At 39.1% G+C, this 26,917-nt stretch overlaps 2 protein-coding genes across 2 annotated transcripts in view; one reads left to right on the top strand and one right to left on the bottom strand.

Annotated features, from left to right (window-relative positions):
- Positions 1–24,568, top strand: part of LOC133531369 (1-phosphatidylinositol 4,5-bisphosphate phosphodiesterase epsilon-1-like) — a 208,189-nt gene extending 183,621 nt beyond the window's left edge. Inside the window, exons 34-43 of the mRNA XM_061869533.1 lie at positions 1,499–1,709; positions 2,153–2,367; positions 5,703–5,835; positions 6,796–6,872; positions 7,685–7,781; positions 20,130–20,256; positions 21,647–21,746; positions 22,361–22,463; positions 23,777–23,899; positions 24,430–24,568. Of these exons, the coding sequence (XP_061725517.1) occupies positions 1,499–1,709; positions 2,153–2,367; positions 5,703–5,835; positions 6,796–6,872; positions 7,685–7,781; positions 20,130–20,256; positions 21,647–21,746; positions 22,361–22,463; positions 23,777–23,890 (1,177 nt within the window). The 3' untranslated portion in view covers positions 23,891–23,899; positions 24,430–24,568. The remainder of the gene's footprint in view (positions 1–1,498; positions 1,710–2,152; positions 2,368–5,702; positions 5,836–6,795; positions 6,873–7,684; positions 7,782–20,129; positions 20,257–21,646; positions 21,747–22,360; positions 22,464–23,776; positions 23,900–24,429) is intronic.
- On the bottom strand, positions 11,061–14,078 carry LOC133531632 (keratin, type I cytoskeletal 10-like). Its single transcript, XM_061869953.1, has 2 exons — positions 13,704–14,078; positions 11,061–12,428 (listed from the first exon to the last, which is right to left on the bottom strand). Exons 1-2 carry the CDS (start codon positions 13,716–13,718, stop codon positions 11,682–11,684), a joined length of 762 nt encoding a protein of 253 aa, XP_061725937.1. The 5' UTR covers positions 13,719–14,078; the 3' UTR covers positions 11,061–11,681.
- Positions 24,569–26,917: the final 2,349 nt, after the last annotated feature.

Here is a 26,917-nt window from a genome sequence, read left to right as displayed (position 1 = left end):
TCTTAAATGTAAATTAATAATATACGGGTTGCATAAAAGTTTAAGTCATATTTTTGATACGCATAACAACTTGTGTCCTAATCATCATTGCGCATATAAATGAAAAGTCATATTATATTGTGTCATACATTTTTAGTCATAATATTTGATGATATACATAGCAGTTGTCATATATTTTTTGTGCATACATAACGTTATAAAATTTTATGCGATTTAAATTTATGATTATAAAAATTATGTCATAACTCATTTATGACAAAAACCCAGTTATGCTCAGGAAACATTCTGACTAAAGATTTTTATGACTTACAATTTTATGCATAAAGTGTTTTGACAATAAAAAATATGACAAAAGTTGTTATGCGACCAGAGGGAGTCCCACAATATACATATAAAAATAAACAGTCATAAGGAACATCATTCAAAATTAAAATCCGGCGTCATTCTGATTAAATACCAGGTTACAAATACTAAATACAAATACCTTATTCTGGCAACTCGAAAAATTGATTATTTATTTGCAAACGTTACTAACTGACGTGACCACAAAATGCCCCCTCGAGTGTGGTGTATGGTCTGTTCATTTGTCCGTCGGTACGTTTTTTTTTTAAGTTTTTTGGTACGGAACCACCAAAACTAATTTTTATTCTTAAAGTACATTTTTGCTAAGTCCAAGAGAGCAGGGACCCATTTCTCGAACGGTATTGACTAATATGTGCTAATATTATTAGCGCACGAACAGGGGCCCATTTCTCGAACGGTATTGACTAATATGTGCTAATATTATTAGTCCACGAACAGGGGCCCATTTCTCGAACGGTATTAGACTAATATGTGCTAATATTATTAGTCCACGAACAGGGACCCATTTCTCGAACGGTAATAGTCTAATATTATTAGTGTGTTGTCATAGTAACCCATACTACTTGACAGTTCATGGACTAATATTTTTAGTCTAATACCGTTCAAGAAATGAGCCCCTGTCAAGTCGTATGGGTTACCATGGCAACACACTAATAATATTAGACTAATACCGTTCGAGAAATGGGCCCCTGTTCGTGGACTAATAATATTAGCACTTTTTTTTTTTTACCGTTCGATAAAAGAGCCCCAGGAGTACTGCATGGAAAATTCGAATTTCTGAAAGTTTGTGCAAATCTGCGTATTATTCTGTTTTTAGTATGGAAATACTAAATAATTGATTTAAAAAAATCGACTGTTATCTGGATTTTTGCCATTTATAAATAAAGAGTTTGATACTGATAATGTCAATGCAAGTCGTAAAGCGGAGTGTCGGATTATCGAAATTTTACTGTATATGCTAGAAAATTGATAGATTTATTAGCCAAGCTAACAAATTGCTCAATCCAACTGTGGTTCAAGTACAAAACCAGACAAATCGAGCAAACAGAACTGTCATTTGAGAGTCTAGGATTTAAAACAGACCTTTAGTTTCTTTCCAAAAATGAAAATTACTTTTTACATTCATACGATTTAGATCACCAACAAACCAGTCTCTCAACATGGCGTCCCTCCTCATATTCTCCCGCTGCGGAGAAGAGGAAGCAGGCGAGAGCTCCCGAACTGACCTTGAGGAGCCCCGATCTCCTCAGCAGAGGAGGAAGATCCACTTCCTCGTTGTGCACGCTGTCAGGAGACGAGAGCCGTACTCTATATTGAAGGTCACACAGGATACTACTACCAATGAGGTTAGTTTCCTATTTTAAGTTAATTCAGGTATTAGAGGGAAAAGCCATCTCTTTCTCACACTATTTCAGTCACTCTCCTTCCATTTTTTGTCAATTTAAGTTTGACATGTAGTTTTTCTCTCCTTTCCCTCCCCATTTCTTATTCACACTCATCCTTTTGAATTCCTTCTTCTTTAGTCCCAATAAACTCCTGCTGTTGTTTTTCTCATATCTCCTCTTTTCATCCTGTCACTTTCTCTGTCTATCTTTCACCGGTTATCTCCCCTCTTTTTCTTACCTCCAACCACAATTCTCTTACCCTCACTCTGACTTTGTCTTCTCTTTCTCGGCAGTTCCTTAGTTGGTACGCAGCAGATTCACATTCACAGATTAGAGAACAGTTATTTGTTGTGTCCTCTCACTCAATGTATTAGGCATTTTTTCTCAATTTTATTATATAACAGGCGATAGCTCAGTGCCTCACAAAAGCCGGCGTCTGCCGAACATCCCGGGGCAACTACGTCCTCGTGGAAGAAGTCCCATCACGAACCCCCACACAGAGAGTACTAGCACCACACGAAAGGGTCATGAGGGCTGCCGCTAGCAGGCCAGGCGCAAGGTTGCTGTTGAAGAAAGTCGGTGATGACCCTAGCTCTAGGGCGTGGCTTACTAGTATCAGGTAAGATTTTTCTTTAATTATTCTTCCCATTGATACAAATTTTAGTCGACATCTAGCATCGACCAATTTGCGAATTTCGGTTTTCGCGGTAAGCCCCCTGTATCTATCAGCACGCGTACGACATGGTCTCTTTTCTCATCATGACGTCTCGCCGGCAGACTAGATGGCGTTGATCGCCGCCCTTTCGCCGCCGCAAAGCCGCGTTCAGTTTTATGTTTATGCCGTGTCGTACAGCTGCGTTCGTGACCCACAAATGGTCTCGCCGGAAGATCAGCGCTGACTTTTGGGTTAGCATTAATGCTGAGGCGGGACCATTTCGTGGTAAACTATTTATTTATTCTATGTTTCTTTCTTTTGTTATGTTGTTATACTTTTGTATGTCATTGTTTATCACGAATAAATGCTATGATTTCTGATTTCTGAGTAGCGGAATTATCAGTACCACTACTTGACAATAGATGTCTCAACAATTTACAATTAATATTACAAGCAGAATTAGTTGAAAATAGAGTTCCGGTTAATCCGGTTATAATATTAGCTGGAAATCGTTGAGCGTTGGACTTTTCGCTCGTCGCAACATCTTTTGTCAAGTAGCGGTACTGATAATTCCACTACTCGCTATAATCTGTATCTTTAGGTATTTAAAAAAAGGTAAACAAAATCTACCCTCAAATGGCTCCTTAAGACAGTTGAGGGTAGATGAAAACATTACATGATCAAATAAAGTAGGTTTAAAGCAGGTCGTTCAGTGACAGATCCAGGCGGTTTTTTATTTGGTTGGTTAACCAATAAATATTAAAACGACCCGAAAATGTACAAATTGTTTGTTTACCTTTTTTTAAATACCTAAAGGTACAGACTACAGATGTCGACTACGGAAATAATAAGCGTTTTGGTATTCATATTCATAGTCATATTCATATATTTATTCATAATAATTCATATTATATGTCACAATATTATTTAAAATTAATTATTTACAAAACATGATTTGTAATATTTTACATAATAATAAAAAAATAAAATTAATATTAAATCTAAGTTTTTAGGTACTTGTTTTGTACTCTAAAAACTCATTAAAGCTATAAAAAGTGTGCTCGATAAGCCATTTTTTCAGATGCATTTTAAAATTAATTAATGACGGCGCATTCGTGACATGACCCGGCAGTCGGTTGTACACAGTCGGCCCCATCACGTGCGTTAGTTTCGCTGACTTAGCTAACCTATGCTGAACACCCAGGAGTTTGTGGGCGTTCCGCAAGTTACGACCGTGGACGTCAGCTCCTCTCGCGTATTCATTAAGGTGACATCGCACATAGACGGCCACTTGGTATATCACCATGGAGGGCAGCGTGAGTATCTGGAGGTCCTTGAAGAGCGGTTTTGCAGATGTACTTTGTCCTACCTGCACAATCGCTCGGATGGCTCTTTTTTGCACTCGGAAGACACGCTCCCATTCGGCAGCGCGGCCCCACAGCTCCACGCCGTATTGGAGGATCGAGTGCACAGTGGCAAAATAGCAAGACCTTACCACATCCCTGGACACCACCCTTGCCAGGCGTCGCAATGCGAAGCAAGCACTTGCTAGTTTGTTACAAACTTTAATAGTGTGTGCTCCCCACTGGAGGCCCCTATCAAGTTCAATACCCAGAAATGCGGTGTTTTGGACCTGACCTACTTTGACACGGTCCACGAGTACGATTAACTCCCTAGGATCTTTTCCCCCAAGATGGAAATGCAGAAAATGGGTCTTTTTTAGGTTTAGTACTAAGCCGTTCACACTAAAATACTGCGACACCTGACTAGCAACTTCATTTAGGCGCTGCTCGAGTTCATCTATATTAGCTGCCGATACTACAACAGCGACGTCATCGGCATACATATAAGCTTCTCCTGCTGTTATTGCTTTCGGGAGGTCATTCAGAAGCAGCGAGAAAAGTATATTCGATATCAAATGGTATCAAAACTGATGTGTGGAGTGAGCTTACTTCTTATTTCTCTATGATATTAGTTACTAAGGCTTGGAAACCGGTTAAATTTCCAAACTGTTATCATGTACTTGGCGCAAAACCTTTTAATTTCGGTTTCGCTCGTAAAACCGTTATCATTAAACCGGTTTTTATGAGAACAGTTCTTGTCAAATTAACCGCTATAGAACAATAAAAACCAGTTTATTCCTATGTCGGTGTTTCTGTTTACGTGGCGTGTACACCATCAGGCTACCCGGCCGTTTTGTCTCTCGTCGAATAAATCGATTTTTTTTTAGGTTTCAATAAAATTCTTTGTTGACGCTAGAAACTCATACGTACCTGTGTGGGATAATGTTCCAGTTACTTTTCTAAGAACTTTCCTAAAACCTTTCACATACCTAAAATCTTCCATAAATAATAATAGTTTATAAATTAAATACATAAATAAATACACATATATATCATGTAAAAATATAATATAAATATCCTAATGTTACTTACCTGTAACGCCATCTGTACCTAGTTAAGTAAACAGTATTTTTTATAATAAAACGTAATGTGAAGGAAGTGGTATGCACGTGTGCATCGGTTGACCTCTAGTCGCCATTGCACCATGTCGAAGCGCACACGTATACCGTTCGCTCGCATTTTTGGCAATTTTCGACTCAAAATCCGTCTTCTCACTCCCGCACCATACCTACAATCGACAGTTCTTATTACGTTTACGTTCTTATAAAGGTTCGGAAGAAAACCGAAATAAACCGGTATTTTATAAACCGATTTCGAACCTTGTTTTGTCACCCACGGAAAAAGTGTTAACACCACACCGAGCTTCGCCTACGGCTCATAAAAAACATTTCGGGGATCGTACAGTCAGCGTCAAATACTTTGTAGCAGTCAAAGTGGCCAAATAGTTCGGTACACCATACTAAACATAGGGTGTATCGAACTACAAAGTACTTGACGCTGACTGTACATAACGACACACTATGTACTCTCTCTACTTCGAGTTGTCCCGGGATTTTGCCAAGACTCATTGGAGTCTGGAGTCCGCTTGGCAACTAATCCCTAGAATTGGCGTAGGCACTAGTTTTTACGAAAGCGACTGCCATCTGACCTTCCAACCCAGACGGTAAACTAGGCCTTATTGGGATTAGTCCGGTTTCCTCACGATGTTTTCCTTCACCGAAAAGCGTCTGTTGAATATCAAATGATATTTCGTACATAAGTTCCGAAAAACTCATTGATACGAGGCGGGGCTTGAACCCGCGACCTCCGGATTGCAAGTCGCACGCTCTTACCGCTAGGCCACCAGCGGCACACTTGCACACTTGCAATAAAATGTAAAATTCCTTATGTTTACAGGTCTAACTCCAACGAACGCCCTGCAGCTCGCTCCTCATCTCCTCCTGGGGAAGAAGAACCTCGGAAACCACCGGACAGCTTTCTAGTGTGTGTCCACAACGTGTCACACGAGATACCTTATGCTATCCTAAAGGTAAATAACCTCATTTCGCCGAAGTCTGATAAATAAGACAAAATTTCATGTAACTTCGTACCCGGTGGCAAACAAGCATACGGCCCGCCTGATGGTGAGCAATCTCCGTAGCCTATGTACGCCTGCAACTCCAGAGAAGTTACATGCGCGTTGTTCCCTAACACTCCGCACCCTCGTTGAGCTCTGGCAACCTTACTCACCGGCAGGAACACAACACTATGAGTAGGGTCTAGTGTTATTTGGCTTCGGTTTTCTGTAAGGTGGAGGTACTTCCCCAGTTGGGCTCTGCTCTAGATCTGGAATGACATCCGCTGTGCTGTACCACACAGAGCGAGATGACATTCTAATTTTAAATAATTTTAGTTGTTTGCTGTTTTAAAAAAAATATTGTGTGCAACGGTACTTAATTAGGTTTTAAAATTATCGGGCCTGTCTTTACAAAACACAAATTCGTTTCGTTTTGTAACTTCGTCCCTTGAATTTTAAGAACCCTCTTGTACAATAGTACATTACGATACAAGTGCGAAAAATAGGAAATTCGAAACGAGTGGCGATAAATTAAAACACGACCGAAGGGAGTGTTTTAAATCGACAAGATTTGAGAATTACCTGTTCATACATGTATCGTACAACGTTTTACAGTACATATGGCCCTTTAAATTTTCGACATAGTTACATAATGTGCAAATTTACGCACTAGTGCGGAAAAGTAGCACCATATGTACTGTAATAGTACATTACGATACAAGTGCGAAAAATAGGAAATTCGAAACGAGTGGCGATAAATCCGAAGGAAGTGTTTTAAATCGACACGACTTGCGAATTACCTATTCGCGCATGTATCGTACAACGTTTTACAGTACATATGGCCCTTTAAATGTTCGACACAGTAACATAATATACGCTTTTAGTGCGGTAAAGTAGCACCATATGTACTGTAAAATACTATTATTTCATCAGGTGCCTTTAAATGCGACTGCGTCTTACGTCGTCTACCAGGCGTTAACGAAGGCGCGTTGCCAGGACGATCCAAAGAGGTGAGTTTGGTTTTTCTCTCCCTGAGGCCTTTCGACTTAGGCATAGATGACATAAGTTTTTTTTGCAATGATCAAAAGACTATGGTCAAAAGTGTCCAGTATACAGTAAAAAAGTAGTAAGTGGTCAAAAAGTAGCCGTAAAAACCTCGCGTGATTTGTGTACAAGCCCTTACGTATATATCCTATAGTGGCGTAGTTGGCAAACAGCTTAGAAACAGGTGGCAACAGCGACGATCCGGGTTCGATCCCCGGACGTGAATGCAGATATTACTTTTTGTATTTTTATTTGTACTTGAATTTCATATTTTCGATTGACTAAGCGAGTGTGAAGCTCGAGCTTGACCGTATCAAAATTCAGCTTGTACAAAAATGTTTTCTTATGTTTAGTTGTTCTCCCTGCCTGTAAGTCACATTTCAGAACTGAATTGTGAAATTTTGTGAGCAGTTTCGATAATTATTATTTTGTCGATTAAGTTTTTTTTTGTATTTGTTAATCAATATTAGCGACGGCGGTTTGTGACGTTCGGTCTGGCCTAGTGAGTGATGGTCCTGGGTTCGAATCTCGGTAAGGGCATTTATTTGTGTGATGATCACAGATATTTGTTCCTGAGTCATGGGTGTTTTCTATATATATATTATTGGTCGAGTACCCACAACACAAGCCTTCTTGGCTTACCGTGGGACTTAGTCAATTTGTGTAAGAATATCCCTATAATAATAATTTATTTATTATTTATTAAATAATAATATATTTCGTTCCAACCGAGTGTTCCACGATACACATGCATTTTTTTATTTATATTTCCGTGTAGATTCGTGCTGGTAGAGGAGCTGGAGTGGGGCGGGCGCGCCGGCGCCGGGCCGCAGCAGCGGGCCCTGGCTGACGATGAGGTCGTCTACACGGCACAGGTAATAGTACATTACGATACAAGTGCGAAAAATAGGAAATTCGAAACGAGTGGCGATAAATCGACACGAGTTGCGAATTACCTATTCGCACATGTATCGTACAACGTTTTACAGTACATATGGCCCTTTAAATGTTCGACACAGTAACGTAATATGCTACTTCTCGCACTAGTGCTATAAAGTAGCCCCATATGTACTGTAATATATATTATAATAATATATATTACAGTACATATGGGGCTACTTTATAGCACTAGTGCGAGAAGTAGCATATTATTATAATATATATTACAGTACATATGGGGCTACTTTATAGCACTAGTGCGAGAAGTAGCATATTATTATAATATATATTACAGTACATATGGGGCTACTTTATAGCACTAGTGCGAGAAGTAGCATATTACGTTACTGTGTCGAACATTTAAAGGGTCATATGTACTATAAAACGTTGTACGATACATGTGCGAATAGGTAATTCGCAACTCGTGTCGATTTAAAACACTTCCTTCGGTCGTGTTTTAATTTATCGCCACTCGTTTCGAATTTCCTATTTTTCGCACTTGTATCGTAATGTACTATTTTCTCCAATATGCTTGAAAATGTTCACCTTATTTTAGCGAAAATAGCACTGGAAGGTCTTCATTATGGTTAAACTCAAATTAAAAAAAAAACCGGGCAAGTGCGAGTCGGACTCGCGCACGAAGGTTTCCGTACCATTATTTACAAAAACGGCAAAAAAAATATGTTTGTTGTATGGGAGCCCCCCTTAAACATTTATTTTATTCTGTTTTTAGTATTTGTTGTTATAGCGGCAACAGAAATACATCATCTGTGAAAATTTCTGCTGTCTAGCTATCACGGTTCATGAAATACAGTCTGGTGACAGACGGACGGACGGACGGACGGACGGACGGACGGACAGACAGCGAAGACTCAGTAATAGGGTCCCGTTTGACCCTTTGGGTACAGAAGCCTAAAAAAATCAAACCATTACTGTCGTGCGCTGTGCGTTTTAGCGGACGGTAAGTTATTACTGTATTGTTTTTCACTTTTCAAATACACGTACCTATCCACTAAGAAAAACCCAAACAGCCAATTATTATAGCCGCGCGCCGCGTCTACACGACCCGGTCAGCATCATTTCAGGCCGTGTCATGTCCCGTTCTTACCAGACCGTTGTGTATGATCGTGCGAATACTGCTTAATAAAATCAAAGACTATATAACTTTTATATTATTTTAAGGATCTCATGCGTGTAAATACAGCTTATATTGCACAATTATATTGAATGAACGAATATTGAATGGTACTGAATGGCAGAATAAGTTGTGCCTTAAACTTATTAAAAATTATTAAAGAGGGAAATTGTTTTTGACGCTTTTGATCTGAAGGTTCGATTTAAGTGTTGTTTGATGATTAATTTATTTCCTCGCATATTTGGAGAAAAGCACTAAGTAGACATCTATTGTCGAGTAGCAGTACTGAGAGTTCCGCTACTTGACGCTAGATGTAGACTACGAAATAATAGTATTTTTGGCAACAAAACCGTTGTATGGAGTGAGCACTCTTGGTTTTCTTAATTCTCTTTGCTTTTGTTTTTAAGTATTTATAATTATATATTATATATATCATTGTCTAGGTACCTACAACACAAGCCTTATTGAGCTTACTGTGGGACTTAGTCAATTTGTGTAATAATGTCCTATAATATTTATTTATTTATTTATTTAAACCTAGCAATGTGGGGGTCAATGCCCCACCCGCAATGATCACCGGCTATTAAATCATTATATTAGCGGCACATTCTTGTAATTGGATTATAGAATGAAGTATTGTTTTTGTATACTCTAAGGGCCAAAAGTTTGGTGTGATGATAATACAGTAGAATTCATTTATAACGACGTCGCTTATAACGACTAACCGTTTTTAGCGTCGATATTATTTATTTACTCAAGTTCGGTCCAATACATAATTACATACATATGTAAATATCCGTTTTATACGTCATCCGGTTAGTACGACATAATATCGCCGGTCCCTTGAAGGTCGTTATATCCGGATTCTACTGTAGTATTGCCGATTCGATTCTAGAGTGTATACTTTATATTGTTAGTATTGCCAACCAAATTAGCTTAAACCCTAAATATCTCAACAATAAAAGTTCGTGACTGTACATATATGTCCCTCAAAGGATTTTTTTTTGTATTTACCTCTTAAATAAAACAAAAATTGGTTATCATCATTCCATATTTTATTTAAAAAAAGACAGTATCACGTACCTTAAAATTACTATTTACACATTGTAAAAGAAACGCAAAGAAAACGAAGTATTACTAAATATTGTAGCCATAAGTTTGACAGCTGACCTCAGCACTGTAAACGCCATACGTTTCGTGGTAACTGAATTGTCAATTAAAGTGTATCCATGCCGCAGTCATAAATAAGTAGTGCTCACTCCATACATCAGTTTTCTCACAAAAACGCGGGTTATTTCGCAGGCGACATCTAGCGTCAAGTAGCAGATTTAACAGTACCGCTACTTAACACTAGATTACAAAAAATAGAGAAAAGTGTATTGCTCAACAATTTACAACTAATATTACAAGCAGAAGGAGTTGAAAATAGAGTTCCGGTTAATCCGGTTATAAATTGTTGAGCATTATTTTCGTTCGCCGCGACATCTATTGTCAAGTAGCGGTACTGATAAATCCGCTACTTCACGCTAGATGTCCACTACGAAAATAATAAGCGTTTTGGTAAGAAACTGGTGTTTGGAGTGAGCACTCTGTGCTTTTGTGGAGCAACACGACATAGTCAGAATTGTTCGAACTGGGCTCATGAATAGGATCTATTCTATTGTGGTCAGGGCGCCATGTAATGCTTGCCAATTATCAACTCTATGGTGTTAGCCAGTAGATTCATTATGAACACTAAGTTGCAGAGGGCGGTCGACACGCGTAAAAAGGCAAGTGGCAGCCCAGGTAGTCCGCTGATATTGGTTAGTACAATCCATTATGCATCTAATGCTTACGTTTATAGAGATGATTATTGACAAACATGACATGGCGCCCTGAACCTTTTTTATCGCGCCTCCCGTTTGCCATTTTAAACACAGTTCTGATTAGATCCCATTCATAAGCTCAGTTCAAATAGACTATAACATCCACGATGACGCGCAGATATGTCAAATCTAATCTTTAATTATATGAATATGAGTTAAGGCACGCGTCTTCGTGGATGACACGATCTGTTGTACTGTTTCTCCACATGTCCACAGTTGCTTTACAAATGTTGACTGCAGTGTGAATGCACTTTTATCAGTTGAAAACAACACCAAACACACAAATGGGGCGAACAGTTCTGCTGAAGCTAACAAAAATGGCGGCGAAAATATTTGCAGTACTGTGTCTTATTATCTGTATCTTTAGGTATTTAAATAAAAGTAAACAAAATCTACCCTCAAAATGACTCCTTAAGCCAGTTGAGGGTAGATGAAAACATTACATGATCAAATAATGTAGGTTAAAGTCAGGTCGTTCAGTGACAGATCCAGGCGGTTTTGTATTTGGCTGGTTAACCAATAAATGTTATAACTACCCGAAAATGTACAAATTGTTTGTTTACTTTTATTTAAATAAAAGCTACAGAGTATAGTATACTTTTGACTATGGTTCTTAAAACTAATTCGCTGGCAATGAAAGATGGCAATCGGTGATCGGATTAATCGAATTGACTAGTCATACTATGGTTTGATTGGCTAATCGAATTAAATCTTCTAAAGTTAATCGTTTTAGATTTATGCCTTATAAACATCTATATTAATCACATTGGTAACGAACAGGCACGGCGACTTAAATTTAGGTGAGCCTTACTGGCTGGGGGCTCGATAAGCTAAACTCAGTATGAGCCGGATTGTGCAGGGGCTCCATAAGCAGAGCTGACAGATCCTCCAGAAATATGACCACCGCCAATGCTACCACCAGAAATGCCACCTCCAATAGATCCACCTCCGATGCCTCCGATAGATCCACCCCCAATACCACCGCCTTCCTTATGAGCCTTATACTTAATGAAGTATACCTCAGGCTTTGAGGGCTGAGTAGGTTCGGGAGTAGGTATAGTAATATGGCCCTGTTCTTCAGGTTTCTTAACCAACACATATACAATCGTCTTCTCTTCGTTCTGAGCTTGAGCTGGGATAACAGGTGTAATAGGCGCAGGCGGGGACGGAGCCTTGATGAAGATAATTTTATAGTGTTTCTGGGGGATGCCTCCGCTTAAGATCTGAGGCCGCTGGACTTCAGGCTCTGGGGGTGGCACGTGGACGTAGATATGTTTTTGGATGAGAGCACCTCCGCCGAAGCCGGATCCGCCATATCCACCGCCAATGCTGCCACTACCAAAACTTCCTGAGAATCCGCTGCTGCCGATGCTTCCGCCGCCGAAACCACCGCCGAAACCGCTGCTGACAGAGGAGAATCCACCGCCACTGCTTCCACTGCCGAAGCTGCTGCCGCCTGAAAATCCGCCAGAGGAGAATCCACTGAAGAGATTGCCAGAAGAGAACCCTCCGCCGCCAGGAGCGTTATAGGAGTAGCCCGCCTCGGGTCTGGCCGAGCCGATGGCTGCTACGGCAGCAAATACCTATGGAAAAGAAAACTTTTATGGAATATCTTACTCAGGGCTTGTTTTACATTGTCCAAGTAAAGTTCTGAATAAGCTTCTTGCCACTTATCTGACGAATAAAGTCAACGTTGTCGTTTCACAATCTACAAATAAGCTTAACCGGTAGATAAAGTGCTAAGTTTTGCAGGAAGTTTTATCTCGCGTTCAATTTATTTGTTAATAAGCTATCCAATACTTTACTTGAACATTGTGAAACAGGCCGTAAGTGTATGAATTTAATGGACACTTGAGCAGGGCGCGGCGTTTAGAAACAAATTCAAACTTATGTCCGGGTATCTGGACAATCTTATACATAATACTGGATTTCCGTGCACCGTGAGAGGAACAGGAAGTGACGATCCTGACTATGACTGCCTAACTTTCATTAATTTTAGGTATTTTTTTTACATTTTATATTGTTTACTATTTTTTTTTATATTCTGTATTGTAATTTGTATTTTTACATTGTACATAATGATTTGAAATGGGTGTTTACCTGTGAATAAAGAACTATTATTATTATGTCTGTTTCTTACAAATTCTCGGGACCATGGGGTCCCGGACATTTCGAAGGCGTGCGTGGGCCGGAGCCAACACGTAGAGACCCCTTGTAATAAGACAGTTTACTCTAAATGTAACGTGACACCAACCGACGACTATCCCTGTTCACACTATAGCAGGGACAACCCAAGGACAAGCCCCGGTTAGTGTAGGACTATTTAAAAAAAAATGGTACAAAAATAAACCGGGTTTGGGTTGAGTTGCAATGGACTGGTAACCAGACTATGGAGGATACTATGGCACCTGCCCTGATCATATGTTTTTAAAAACACGACAAAATGGGCAGGTGGTGACTCGCCAACTCACAATATGGGTCCCCGAAAACGGCCGCTCACACGGAGCGACAAGGGACAACATTGCGTGAGCGGCTCAGGGTGTCGAGAGGTGTGCGCCGCTTTCTACCCAGTGGCTGTCAGCAGCCACTGTGCCAACTCGCGTCTTATGCAAATTTCACTTCCACCCTGCGAGCATATAGCTCTGACACCCCACTCTGGAGGGCCGGTAAAGGCAAGCCAGAGGTGAGAGTCCTGCGGCCCCTGCTCAGTGTTCACTCCAGCCGGCTCATTATTATTATTGTTATTATGCAAGTCTCTTGCCATACGAGGATAAAAAAAACTGGTAACACAAAAGAAAATCGGGCCGTAAGAATCACACATAAACTAATAATTCACAAATCACTTTCACTTCACCTACCAAAAATGCTTTCATGTTGGCTCGCGGAGACGACACGATTGTTTGATAATCTGCACATATTATTAACGCTTTTATACTAAGCTTTTAGCCTCTCTCCTTCTCCGGCCTTCGGACATAATTAGCGAGGATTATGAGATGACACCTGTCAAATTTATCTTTAGTGAAAACAATGATTTAACGGTAATTCTTAAATAATATGTCTCCGCTATAAGTGCCGCGCCCCATACAAAATGTATGAAAAGAGTTGTGAGAATTAGACGCCACCGCAGACATATTTTCTGAGTATGACCCTTAAATGATATTTTTAGAGCCATTAGGCGCACGCCTATCTTGTAAACATATTCTAAGTTAACCGCTGTAAACTCAATTTTTTTGATTTACCATTATGCGGCATACAGGCTGGTCCAAATATACAATTAATAAAAATTTCTTACTTTTTTATATTACGTGGGTGGCAAACAAGCATACGGTCGAATGCGCGTTGCCGACCCTAACACTCCGCAAGCTTGAACTCTTCCAAAATCCACTCACACGTCTTTTCCTAAATGTAACTAAAAATCTATAGGCGTCCATAGGCTACGGTAATCGCTTACCATCAGGCGGGCCGTATACTTGTTTGCCACCGACATGGTATAACAAAAAAAAACTACATTTTTCATTTCTCATGCTCTGAAAGAGGGTCATTGTTATTCAAATAAATAAAAGTGGTACGTTTCTGCAGTCCGAATTTGATTTTGTTTGATATTTTACACTTAGAATCCAAATTTGTTTAACCCTCTTGCCTTGAAAACCTCGCTATGCTCAAGGTACTCCTTTAGAAGATGTCCCCTTTCCTCTTAAAAGTCAATTCTATCAGCCAGAATGAGGAAACAACTCAAAATTTGCATCAAAATACTTTGTCACTCTCGTGAAAAAAATGCAACTTTCTCGTTAGTTTTTAATTTATTTATTTAACCTTTATTGCACAATAGAAAACCTTATGGTACAAAAGGCGGACTTATTGCCATGAGGCATTCTATACCATTCAACCTTTAGGCAAAGCAGAGAGATTGTGGGCGGTGCTGCTTTAACAACAACAACCAAATATAATATAATAACATTCCATACATACATATAAAATATACATACTTATATTACTTCTAATATATATACACAGTATAATTTAGTGCCCTCTTTTTTCTTAATATCCATATTAAATAATAAAAAAATAATCTTGTTGAGCATTTGCAGAATAAAAAAAGTGTGTTATGTACTTTTTTTTTCGAAAACTCCATAAACTATTGGGGTATTTCGATTTTACATCATGAACACTATTATCGATTTAAAAAGTAAAAAAAGCGGCCAAGTGCGAGTCGGACTCGCCCATGAAGGGTTCCGTACCATTTATGACGTATTAAAAAAACTACTTACTAGATCTCGTTCAAACCAATTTTCAGTGGAAGTTTGCATGATAATGTATATCATATATTTTTTTTAGAGTTTTTCATTCTGTTATTTTAAAGTTACAGGGGGGGGGACACATTTTTTCTCTTTGGAAGTGTCCCTCACGCAAACTATTCAGTTTAGAAAAAAATTATATTAGAAACCTAAATATCATTTTTGAAGACCTATCCATAGATACCCCACACGTATGGGTTTGATGTTTTTTTTTTTTTAATTTTATGACGTATTTTAAAAAAACTACTTACTAGATCTCGTTCAAACCAATTTTCGGTGGAAGTTTGCATGGCAATGTATATCATATATTTTTTTACATTTTTCATTCTGTTATTTTAGAAGTTACGGGGGGGGGGGGGGGGACACATTTTACCACTTTGGAAGTGTCTCTCGCGCAAACTATTCATTTTAGAAAAAATGATATTATAAACCTCAATATCATTTTTGAAGACCTATCCATAGATATCTCACACGTATGGGTTTGATGAATAAAGATTTTTTGAGTTTCAGTTCTAAGTATGGGGAACCCCCAAAATTTATTGTTTTTTTACTATTTTTGTGAAAAAATCTTAATGCGGTTCATAGAATACATCTATTTACCAAGTTTGAATAGTATAACTCTTATAGTTTCGGAAAAAAGTGGCTGTGACATAATCGGACATACAGACGGACTTGACGAATCTATAAGGGTTCCGTTTTTTGCCATTTGGCCAATTTAAGTTAACGGTACAAAACCCCAAAAGTAAGTAAGGCAAAGAAAAAAAACATTTCTACGAATATTACGGAAATTAATATTTTTTACTAATACCTATTTATAGTGTGAAAGTGTTTAAATTTTATTCGTCTGCATCTCTAATTTTAGATCTAATTAATACGATATGCAAATCGTGTGCCACCTAATGCAACCATAGTATTTCGCTGCATAATAGATTTCAAAAGTCTAGATTGTTACGAAAACTAATATGCAATATGTGAAATCTGCATCCTGCTGTGTTTTTCATATTGAACCTTCCGTTTGAAAGTCGGTTAAATTTAACATATGAACTATGACGCTGTGTGCAGGTAGCAGGGCGGCTACCGGGAAAATCGTAATTCGTCAATTGCGGGCATTTTTCTCTGTCATTCTAATTACGTCTTAGTGAGAGTAAAAGAGAAAGATCCCCGCAATTTGCGAATTTCGGTTTTCGCGGTAGGCCCCCAGGTGACAGTATGTCTCCCGTACCATAGTTCTTCAAAGGCAGGGCTCGCTTCTACTCGCTAAATTGTGCTACTTTTACTATGGGACCAGCCTGGAAATCGAGACAAAAATTTGGCTTTTCTATATACACCGTGCTTTTATTGAATTCCGTTAACTTCGGGGTATTGGTAAGTACGTTTAAGGAAACTACATGACATAGATAATTTCCAAAAAAAAAATTTTTTTGTATATTTTTTTGTTATAAAAAGTAATTAAATGTTGCATATAGCGTTGTTGTTGCACGGGCATTACATTTATCTCAATCAAACAATTGAAAACTGTGACATGTCAATGTCATTTCGAACATCGATCGTCCGAGATAGTACTTACGTTTAGTAGCAAATGTATTAACCCGTACTAAACACTAATCAATATGTGAACGGACCCTAAGGTAAGTGTACACACTCGTAAGGGCTTTATAAGATAAAAATAAAATATTGATAATCTCCGAAATGGAGTTCATTAGAACACCGGTGTCTTTGAGAAAGTTACTTAATTTAAGCTCAGGAATGCACCCTTGAAATTAACGCAAATCAAAAAAAACACAGTGTATATTAAAAGTCGACCAAAATGTATGAAAAAGCCACTTTTTTTTCATGATTACGGGGTTGGTTCCATAATAAAAGTAGCTCGGTGTAGCGAGTAGAATCAAGCCCTGCATTTAAAGCCCCATCATGGGATACACCACGTATAATGGCCTCTCCAAACGTCACCGATAATTATTGCAGCATTTGGTCGATCGATGGATAGATAGATAGTTAGAATACTCTTTATTGGCACACCTAAGTAAAAGATACAGCTTAAAGAAAAACAATCGATTAATGATAGAGGCAGACAACAGGCGGTCTTATCGCTAAAGAGCGATTTCTTCCAGACAACCTTTGGGTAGCGGAAACAAAACAATTTATCAAAAAGAATAGGTGTTGTTAAAAACGTTATAAAGCCTACTTTCATACACACAATTTAGGTAAATAAACATACACATAAATTGGCTACGTGCGAAGTGTATGGTGAGGGTAAGTAAAGGGATCCCAGCGAATAAAAAAAACACAGGTGGTAAAAATTAGAACTAACTGCGGATAGCGTCTTTAACATATCATACGAGTTATATAGCTCGAAATGAAACTTTACGATTACTCCTGAAATATTAATTTAAATTGTATGGTGATTTATATGAGATGCTTAATACAACTAACGTATTTAATTTGATAATTATTAATATTGTATCCGTGTAAATAGCTTTGCAAATGACACATATTATGTGATCTTTTTCTAGAAGTTAAGAATGGGTATAGTAAAAGTTGTCCTTAAAAGATAGACATTCAACATCGCGGACTTTTTTGTAGACCCCTGAAAGAGAGACAACCCCATACATTGTGTTGTTATAGCTCAAACGGATTAGGCAGCGTTTTCAATTAAAGCTCCTAGCCAGCGTGATTTTTTCCGACAACATACACAAAACCTTAACAAGTTATATACCTAATCCTTCCTCAAGAATCACTCTATTGATAGATGAAAGTCATATGAAAATCCGTTCAGTAGTTTTTAGTTTTGGAGTAGTTTTATAAGATGTAGTGAATTGACGTTTTCCCCTAGATTTGCGGATGCTAGGTTGCGTGACAGTCGTGCACATAGCGAATAAATAGACATACATAATAAATACCACAAAAAAAAATTCGATTGAATTCGTTGCTGCTATTTAGCCATCAATTATAGTTCGTGTCATCAACGATGACGCGCAGATTTTCAAATCTAACCTTTGATAATATAGCAATAAGAGTCAAGGCATGCTTCCTCGGTCGTGAATGACTATATCTAAAATCGCAAGTCATTGCAACGTGTGCCTTAAAACTTTGACACCTCATGTCATTGTACGTACAATCCAACACTTAGTTTTAAAAGAACGAAATTCCGTTTGTACGGGAAGGTGAAGTTCAACCGAGCTTGCTACGGACTCTTAGTATGAACTTAATATTACTTGAAAAATTATATTTTAGCGAATATTGAATTGTATATTGTATTTAGAAAATGATCAGTAAATAAATATTAAATAAATAAATATTATAGGACATTATTACACAAATTGACTAAGTCCCACAGTAAGTTCAATAAGGCTTGTGTTGAGGGTACTTAAACAACGATATATATAATATATAAATATTTATAAATACTTAAATACATAGAAAACACCCATGACTCAGGAACAAATATCCATGCTCACCACACGAATAAATGCCCTTACCAGGATTTGAACCCGGGACCATCAGCTTCGTAGGCAGGATCACTACCCACTAGGCCAAACCGGTCGTCAAATATCAGTAATAAATTATTTATTTGCTAAAATATTATTTTTTATAAAATTCAAAAAGCTAGAATGTATCATTAACTCATAAAATGTCTTTCACGCTAGTGATTTTTCATTTAAACATTTAATTCGGTGTATTCGGGTAATTCCGAAAAGGGTCATTCCAAAAATGTCCTCTAATGTGATGGAATTATGGGTGATATTCGGAATAAGCCGACATTTTTAAATAGTCAGAATCACCCGAATACACCTTACTTTTTTTTCTTTTTCATATCAGATTTATTAGTGGGACCATATATCTCTGACCTGGAGTGCATTGGCATTTGACCCGTGTCCGGTCACACCTGTTACGATATGTCACAACTTCCAAACCTGCACTCTCTTGACCTTTAAGTGTTATATAACGTATGCTATTTCATTTGGCTTTCGACCGCCGTCCGCGACGCTTGCCTGTCTGTATTTAATTATCGTGAAGTGCGTTTAATAAATAGTTCTTTTCGATCATTAGACAACTCTGCGAGGTGAATATTTTGGTCATATTGACTGTTTGCTGTAGAAACCAAACCAAATCAGAAAATAATTACCTACGTTAACGAAATAGGTAACGGTAATTATTCTATGAAATTCCATTTCGGGAGAAAACGGTTATCACTAACTAAATCTTAACAAATCACTTTAATTTTGATGTCGATCGCTTCAGCATAATATATTCTAGGTTTATAGGTTTAGCTTTTTTGAAAAATCAAACCTATATTATTTTGCAAATTTTGAAAAAAAGGTAATCCTATACCTAGTTTTTCATTGTGTAAATAACATACTAAATAATCATGGGGAATGGAAAATATATAGAAGTGGAAAAACGTTTTCGCTTTTTGGATGGACGATAACGAATTTTAGGGTTGTTAATTTAATAAAAGTTGTTCGTTCATAAGGGTTGTAAAAACTTAAAAAAATATTGCATACGCCTTTCAACCCATTCAGCGCTACTCACGACACGTTGTCGTTTTGCCTCTACGAAGCATTTTCGCTACATACCGGGAAACCCATGTTGTTGGCTACGACCGTAGCTCAGCGGTGATTGCGTTAAAAACATACGGAAAACTGGCTACTAGTTAAGTACGCACGAAAATTTGCTTAGGTACGTGGATAAGTAGGTAAACTATTATTTAAGGCAAAATTCGTTCATAACCTTATTTTTATCAAAGTATGTGGAGTAGTCCGCGCGGAGTAGGTATTTTGTGGTACGATATTTAATATTTTTTACCAAAAATTAGTTATTTCTTCTATTTACCCTCTGAACCATGGGTCCGACAAAAAATAAGTCATGAAATTACTTAACCAATACTTTCATGGAATTCTATTTTGAAAATTATTACCTATTTTGAGTTTTCATTCATTTTTAACATATTCCTATTTTGTCGAAATATACCTTTCTATTTATTTTCAGGCTGGCTGGAAAACCCTAGGCCGTTTCGTCCTCCAAGAGAAGGGCAGCACAGCCCCCATTCCCAGACACCGCGCCGCCATCGCCAGGATCCAACGAGGACTTAGCATCACGCGCGGCGCCATTACAGGTACTATGCCTAGGTTACAGACAACCAACCCTAGGACGCTTCCAAGAGAGCTGTAACATATCCCCAGATACCGCGCTTCATCGCCAGGATCCAAGTGATCCAACGAGGATTTCACCCGCGGCGCCATCTCAGGTACTATACCTAAAATAGGTTACAGCCAACCAACCCTAGAACGCTTCCAATAGTGCTGTACCACATCCCCAGACACCGAGCCGCCATCGCCAGGATCACAGGTACTATACCTAAACTAGGTTACAGACAACCAATCCTAGGACGCTCCCAACAGAGCAGTTCCACATCCCCAGACACCGCGCTTCATCGCCAGGATCCAACGAGGGCTCAGTAGCACCCGCGGCACCATCACAGGTACTATGCCTAAACTAGTCTACAGACAAGCAACCCTAGGAGGCTTCCAAGAAAGCAATACCATATCCCCAGACACCGCGCTTCATCGCCAGGATCCAACCCAGGGTCAGCGTCATCCGCGGCGCCGTTACAGGTACACACACACTACATCTATGACTGAGGCTTATCTCCTAGTCGTTGGTTAGTTGTGCCCTCGTCTTACAGGAGAAAGGCAGCACATCTCCCATCCCCAGACACCGAGCCGCCATCGCCAGGATCCAATGCGTGCTCAGCGTTACCCGCGCCGCCATTACAGGTACTATAGCGACTACGTGAGGGACACAGTTAAAGCGTTCCTTAAATTTTGTTATATGGGAAGTTTCATAGATCTCTGCTGCGTGACGAAGATCAGTCTGTTAACTGTGGCTGGTGCAACATGCCCTAACTCAGACCCTTTCTTGAAATAACCAACCAAAATGACGTTATTATTGCAAAACCTGAATACTTTTTTAATCACACTTGACTCGAAAAACTAAATCAAACGCGTTAGACGAAATATTCGTTCATTGTGTAAGTGCCACTTGCCCGTTCCAGGGTCAGCCAACTATTTTGGGGTTAACTGTTTATATAGTACAGTTTAACCCTGTGTAAACAGTTAACTCCAAGTTACTACTACTACTTCACTGGCTCAGTGACCCAAACAGGATCTTGGCCTCTGAGACAAGAGAACGCCACTCTTGCTCTAATTATCCTGCGCCACTTCACGCCAGTTGGGTATTCCGAGGGCGGACAGGTCTTTTCACTTTCGCTTCGTCACTCCAGCGGTATCTTGGACGACCGACGTTTTCCACCCGGGTGCCCCACATACGCTCTTCTCACAGCACGATCCTCTCCATCCTCTCCAGGTGACCGAGCCAGCGGTGTCGTGTAGCTTTGATCCTAACTCCGAGTTAGTTGGCTAATCCTGGAACACGCAAGTGACCCTAAGATTAGTAAAGTATTAGAAAATGTACCACGTATAACAGAACTGTCCATATTTTTGCAGGCACCTCACCGTTCCCGCTAGGAGGCAGTTTCATGTCCACAGAAGCGAACGAAGTAAAACCACCAATTCCGGCGGCGTACAGTGACCCTACACATTGCCGGTAAGATACTTCATTTGATTATCCAAGTTTTCAGTTCCTCAATAATGCTAGACGTGTGTCTTTCTGCATTTCACAATACACGTACACATACCTAACCAGTCAGGAGTAAAGGCCACCCCACATTAGCGTCTCCCGAGCGTCAGTCTAGTCAACTCTATGGTTGCTGCTCGATGCAATGCAACTGCGCAGCGTCGTCATTTTCCATAGCACTGTCTAAAATACCCTGTTCAGGCGGGGTACAGTGAACCTACACACTGCCGGTAAACCACCTCTAGAGTTTGTGCACGAATCAAATAAAAACGCAGCGACACCATTTTCTATAGCGCTGATAGGTCGCCGAGGCCTGGGAGAGGCTAGTGTCAGGTAGCCTGGGCCTCCACACATTAATCACGCGTGATTCTTAGAGACACCCCATAGACAATAGCGTCGTTGCGCAGTTGCGCCAACGTTGCGTCAAGCAGCACCCCTAGAATTGACTAGACGTTGACGCTCACACTTAATGTGGTTGCAAGCGTCCATAGGATGCGGTGACCACTTTACATCAGGCGAGCCGTTTATTCGTTTTCAAAAACCTGGGTCAGAAAAAACTACATATATTATTCATAATTTTTCAGGAGAGTGTCATCCACGCCCTTAGGCAAAGGCATAGGACGCTCGAAAGGTCACTCCGACAAAGACGTCCGTTCCTTCATGCAAAGGCGGGCAGCTTCAAGAGAGGTATAGTATTCAGATCTTATATATATGTCGGCGGCCGATCGAAAATCAGGCAGATCGTGAAATTTCTAGGCATGTCGTAAAGCGTGAAAATATTTGTCTCGTTCCCTGAATCGACTTTTCCTTCGGGCATCAGAAGCAATCTAACGAACATCTATTGGTTTAATGTGATTACCATCAAATCATTACACAGGAACATTACGATCTGCCTGATCTTACGATCGGCCGCCGACAACATAGTTTATTTTGCTCGGGCAAGAAAAATTGTGATGACTACGCTAACTTTGCATAAACTTGGCAGTAATAATGCATATTGCATAAGCTCCATACTTGACGTACAAACCTTGCATAAAAACGTGACCTGATGCTGAGGATTCCCTACAAGCGTTTCTCGTGTCCCGATGTTTCTCTTACCCCACCTGACCTTATATAGATTATATAAAGTGACGTTATCTGCCTTATGGAAGAATATAAAAAGTTTTTTTGACATTTGACAAAACACACCAGCAGAAGATCTCCAGGAGAATCCAGCTGGGTCGGGCGACATTTAATAAATTAGCGGACATCCTTACTTACTTACTGCTGTGGCGCAGCGACCCGAAGTGGATCTTGGCCTCCAACACCAAAGACCGCCATGCTTCTCTGTCCAAAACCGTTTCCGTCCAGTCGACGGCGCCGAGTTCGCTAAGCGGACATCCTGAAACCTGGTAACATTCCACAATGCCTAAAAACTCGCATCTTCGACCAATGCGTCCTGCCCACCATGACCTACGGTGTAGAGACATGGACGCTCACCAAGGAAACTGTGCATAAAATCCGTGTAGCACAGAGAGCCATGGAGCGCGCCATGCTCGGTATCAAGCCTCAAGATCGAGTAAGGAATGTCGAGTTCCGTTGCCGCATCAAGCTGCAACACGTCAAGTGCGCCATTACCAGTTGGGCGGGACGTGTTGCCAGGCAGAGTGATGGCAGGTGGACTAAAAATGTTAACGGAATGGTGGAAAGAAGATATTAGGTAGGTTGCGGGGCACTTCTGGATGAGATTAGCTCAGGACTGGGACAAGTGGCGTACTAGAAGAAAAGCCTATGCTCAGTACTGGGCGGTAAAGGGCTGATATGATGATGATTTAGAATTCGCTTTAATAGACAAAGTAGAATACACATGAAATAATTAACCATAAATGTAGGGGGTCAAATTAGAGAAACGATTCTTCGCTTCGGTTTTTTGCTTTCTCATATCGGACGTGTCCCTTTTTTATTTTTTTAAGTATCATAGTTTTATTTCAATTTTTCAACAATGCTATGCCCCATTTCAGGTCCACTCCGAAGGTGAAACCCAGGGCGGGTCGCTAGGGGCGGAGGCCCTGGCAGCCCAAGTGGCGCGCTTCAAGAGAGTCTCCCTCCGGAAACTGCGCGCTTGGCGCTCCTGAGTGTGGCAGGTGAATGATACTTACCAATTTTGTCTTTTACTCCTCTGCTTTAATTTTTAAATGCCTACACTAAACTGAAATATTCATTATACAATACTTTAGGCAAGTATAAAATTCATTATGCAACACTTACTCAGTACAAAAGACATCAACGCGCTTTTAGCTCAACAGGTCTGCACTTAATTTCTGCCGGATTTAATTTCTCAATAGACACCTAGTTTATTTTAGTATTTCGGTTAACTGGTAGAAAAAACATTGTAAACAATAGTGACATATGTACTTAGCTTTTCATATCTTGTGCCAAACTTGCACCAGCGGTAAATTATCTCTAAATTATGTCTCAATTGTAAAAAACATAGGATTCTTAACCACATAAGTTTTTACCCAAGAGAATAGAAACCAAAAGACCCAAACAAACCAATTTAATTTCACGTTTTTTTGTAACTTCCTATGCTATTTATTATTAGACTGGTGCTCACATATTGTTTCTCAATTCGGGAACTATGAACGAGAAATCAATAAAAATCAAATGATTCCAGGTATTCCGTCGCCTCGGTACCAGTTTAGCCCACCACCGCGCCTCCCTATCCTCGGAACTCGGTTCCATCTGGGATTTCCTCCGACTCGACCGGGACCGGGACCGCGACCGCGACCGGGACCGGCGCCGCTCCGAGCCCGCCTCCTACGAGCCCATCGATTCCAGATCCCCCGCCAGGTTAGCCCGAGACCTCCAACAAGTCATCCAGGAGACCGTCTTCAAGAAAATCGACGAGCCTAAGAAATGCCCCTTAGTAAAAGAAGAATCTGACCTAACCAGCTCCGATGATGATGATGGCACGGAAAGAAGAATAGCTAATTTAATAGATTTCTTTTTCACTATTGTTAAAAGTCAGAAGGACGGAAGGAAAGATAGCGGAGGAAGCTGCTTTAGAAGTGAAGTTAGCCCTACTGAAGATAAAGTCTTAAATATTTATGCACCTAGTAAAGTTAATACGGAGCTGGAGCAGAAAATGGAAACCCTCATGGAGTTTTTAGCTACCACTGGGTGTATGGATGAGGAAATTGTTAAAGATGACAAGAAAATTACCCTTATGGAATTCCTATTTGGCCCGGATGATAGAAAAGTTGAAAAACCAATCATAGAGGTAACTAGAGAATTCAGTTTTAATAAAGGTATAAGCCTTAGTGAATCTAATGTGAATGTTAAGAATTTATGCTTTATAGATGAAACACCGGAAGAAGAAGGGAATGAAACGCTAGTGGACATGCTTTTAAAGTATATGGAAGATTATTCTAGTACAGATTTTAAAGACAAGTATAAAGAACCTATAAAATCAATATCGATGACGCCGTCTTTGTCAGAAAAATCTAAGTCAGATATAACTATAAGTAGGTTAGAGACTTTTAGTGACATGAGTAAGACTAAATCAGATTCTACTTTGACACAAACTCAAGATACAGTAATAGATCGATTTGAAGATATGAGATCTGAGAAATCGCCTAATAGTAGAAGAATATCAGAAACTGTAATAGATTTAAGTAACGTAAAACAAGATTTACAAGACATTTTTGAAGAAGCTGTGAATAAAATATACGAATTAAAAAAGATACACGATGACACTATGACCGAACAAGAAGATTTGGAAAACTTCCACGCATATACAAATCCAGCTTTACAATACACCCAATACATGCCTTATAGTGTAGAATTATCTGACATACAAGAAGAAGATGAATTCTCTTCTCAAGATGAGAGATACTACGCTAGACAACTAGCTGAAGAAGTTCTAAGATACATTGAAGATAAGATACAAATCGAAGAATATGACACGGATAGTGAATTCGATTACGAATTGAAAAGATCTTCAATAAGTTTGATAGATTTGAGGAATATACCGGACTTACCGCAAAGCATGATTATAAAACCAAAAATTGTCAGAGTTGACAAAGCGACTTCAACAAATGACATGTCGGACTCCTTATCTGACATGTCAAAAAGGATAGACTCTGGCTGTATGACAGAAGATACCACTTTAAGCTCCACAGAATGGAGCGACAAAGCTTTAAACAAACTCGAGTCTTTGCACAAATTCTTTTCTAAATCTAGATTAGAAATCATTGATGAAACTTTAGAAGATAATGGCATGAAAACGCCTAAAACTCCAAAAGTTTTCCAAGATGAAAAAAACTCAAATGACAAAGGACAAGCGAGTCTTGATGACGTAGAAGATATATTGGATGACAGTGATGAAAAGATTGATGATAAGTTTAAATTTGATGATGATCGTGAAGCTATTGATGATAATGTGGACAGTGGGAATGTCGATAAGTGAGAAATAATGTATGTCGAAATATTCTAAAGCAATAGTTTAGGAAAATATGGTCATGTTTATATTAACAGTCACTATGTATTGACATTGAGCAGTTTTGAAATATATAAGAGGAAGCTTGAAAGCTTTCTGGGTTCGAACGCATTTAATGAACTTTGTCGGTATTTTGAAAACAATATGGTATAGAATATAGAACATACCAATACCAATAATAAAAGTAGAGAAAATAGCGATACGTTAGGTATCTGTCATCTTACTTAACTAACCAAATCAGACGTAAACGTAAATGCAAAAGATATGTTGACGACATACATGTGTAATATCATATTGGCATTGTCAAAATCGCTTTATATAATAAGACAAACTTATTTGAGACCCATAATGGGGTAAAAATAGTTTTTATTACCTACTAATATATTTTTAAGTTGAGTTTCAGTTTTTTACTTCGCCATTAATAGAAGAAAAAATAGGTATAGGTAAAAAACTGTTGTATGTAGTTGTGGCGTGTTCGAATAGACAATACATGTTTAAAAGACACACACAAACAAAATCAATGTCTATTCGAACACGTCACAACTACATACAACAGGTGACTTACTTAAGTTTTTTACCTATATATCAAATGAAAAATATTGGGTTATAAAAAAACAAATTGAAATAAAATATACAAACACTGCACTGACTTTTCACTGAATTA

Source organism: Cydia pomonella, chromosome 25 (assembly GCF_033807575.1).
Source record: "Cydia pomonella isolate Wapato2018A chromosome 25, ilCydPomo1, whole genome shotgun sequence".
Taxonomy (NCBI): Eukaryota; Metazoa; Arthropoda; class Insecta; order Lepidoptera; family Tortricidae; genus Cydia; species Cydia pomonella.
Note: the sequence above shows the minus strand (reverse complement) of the source record. Positions and strands in the feature narration are given on the sequence as shown.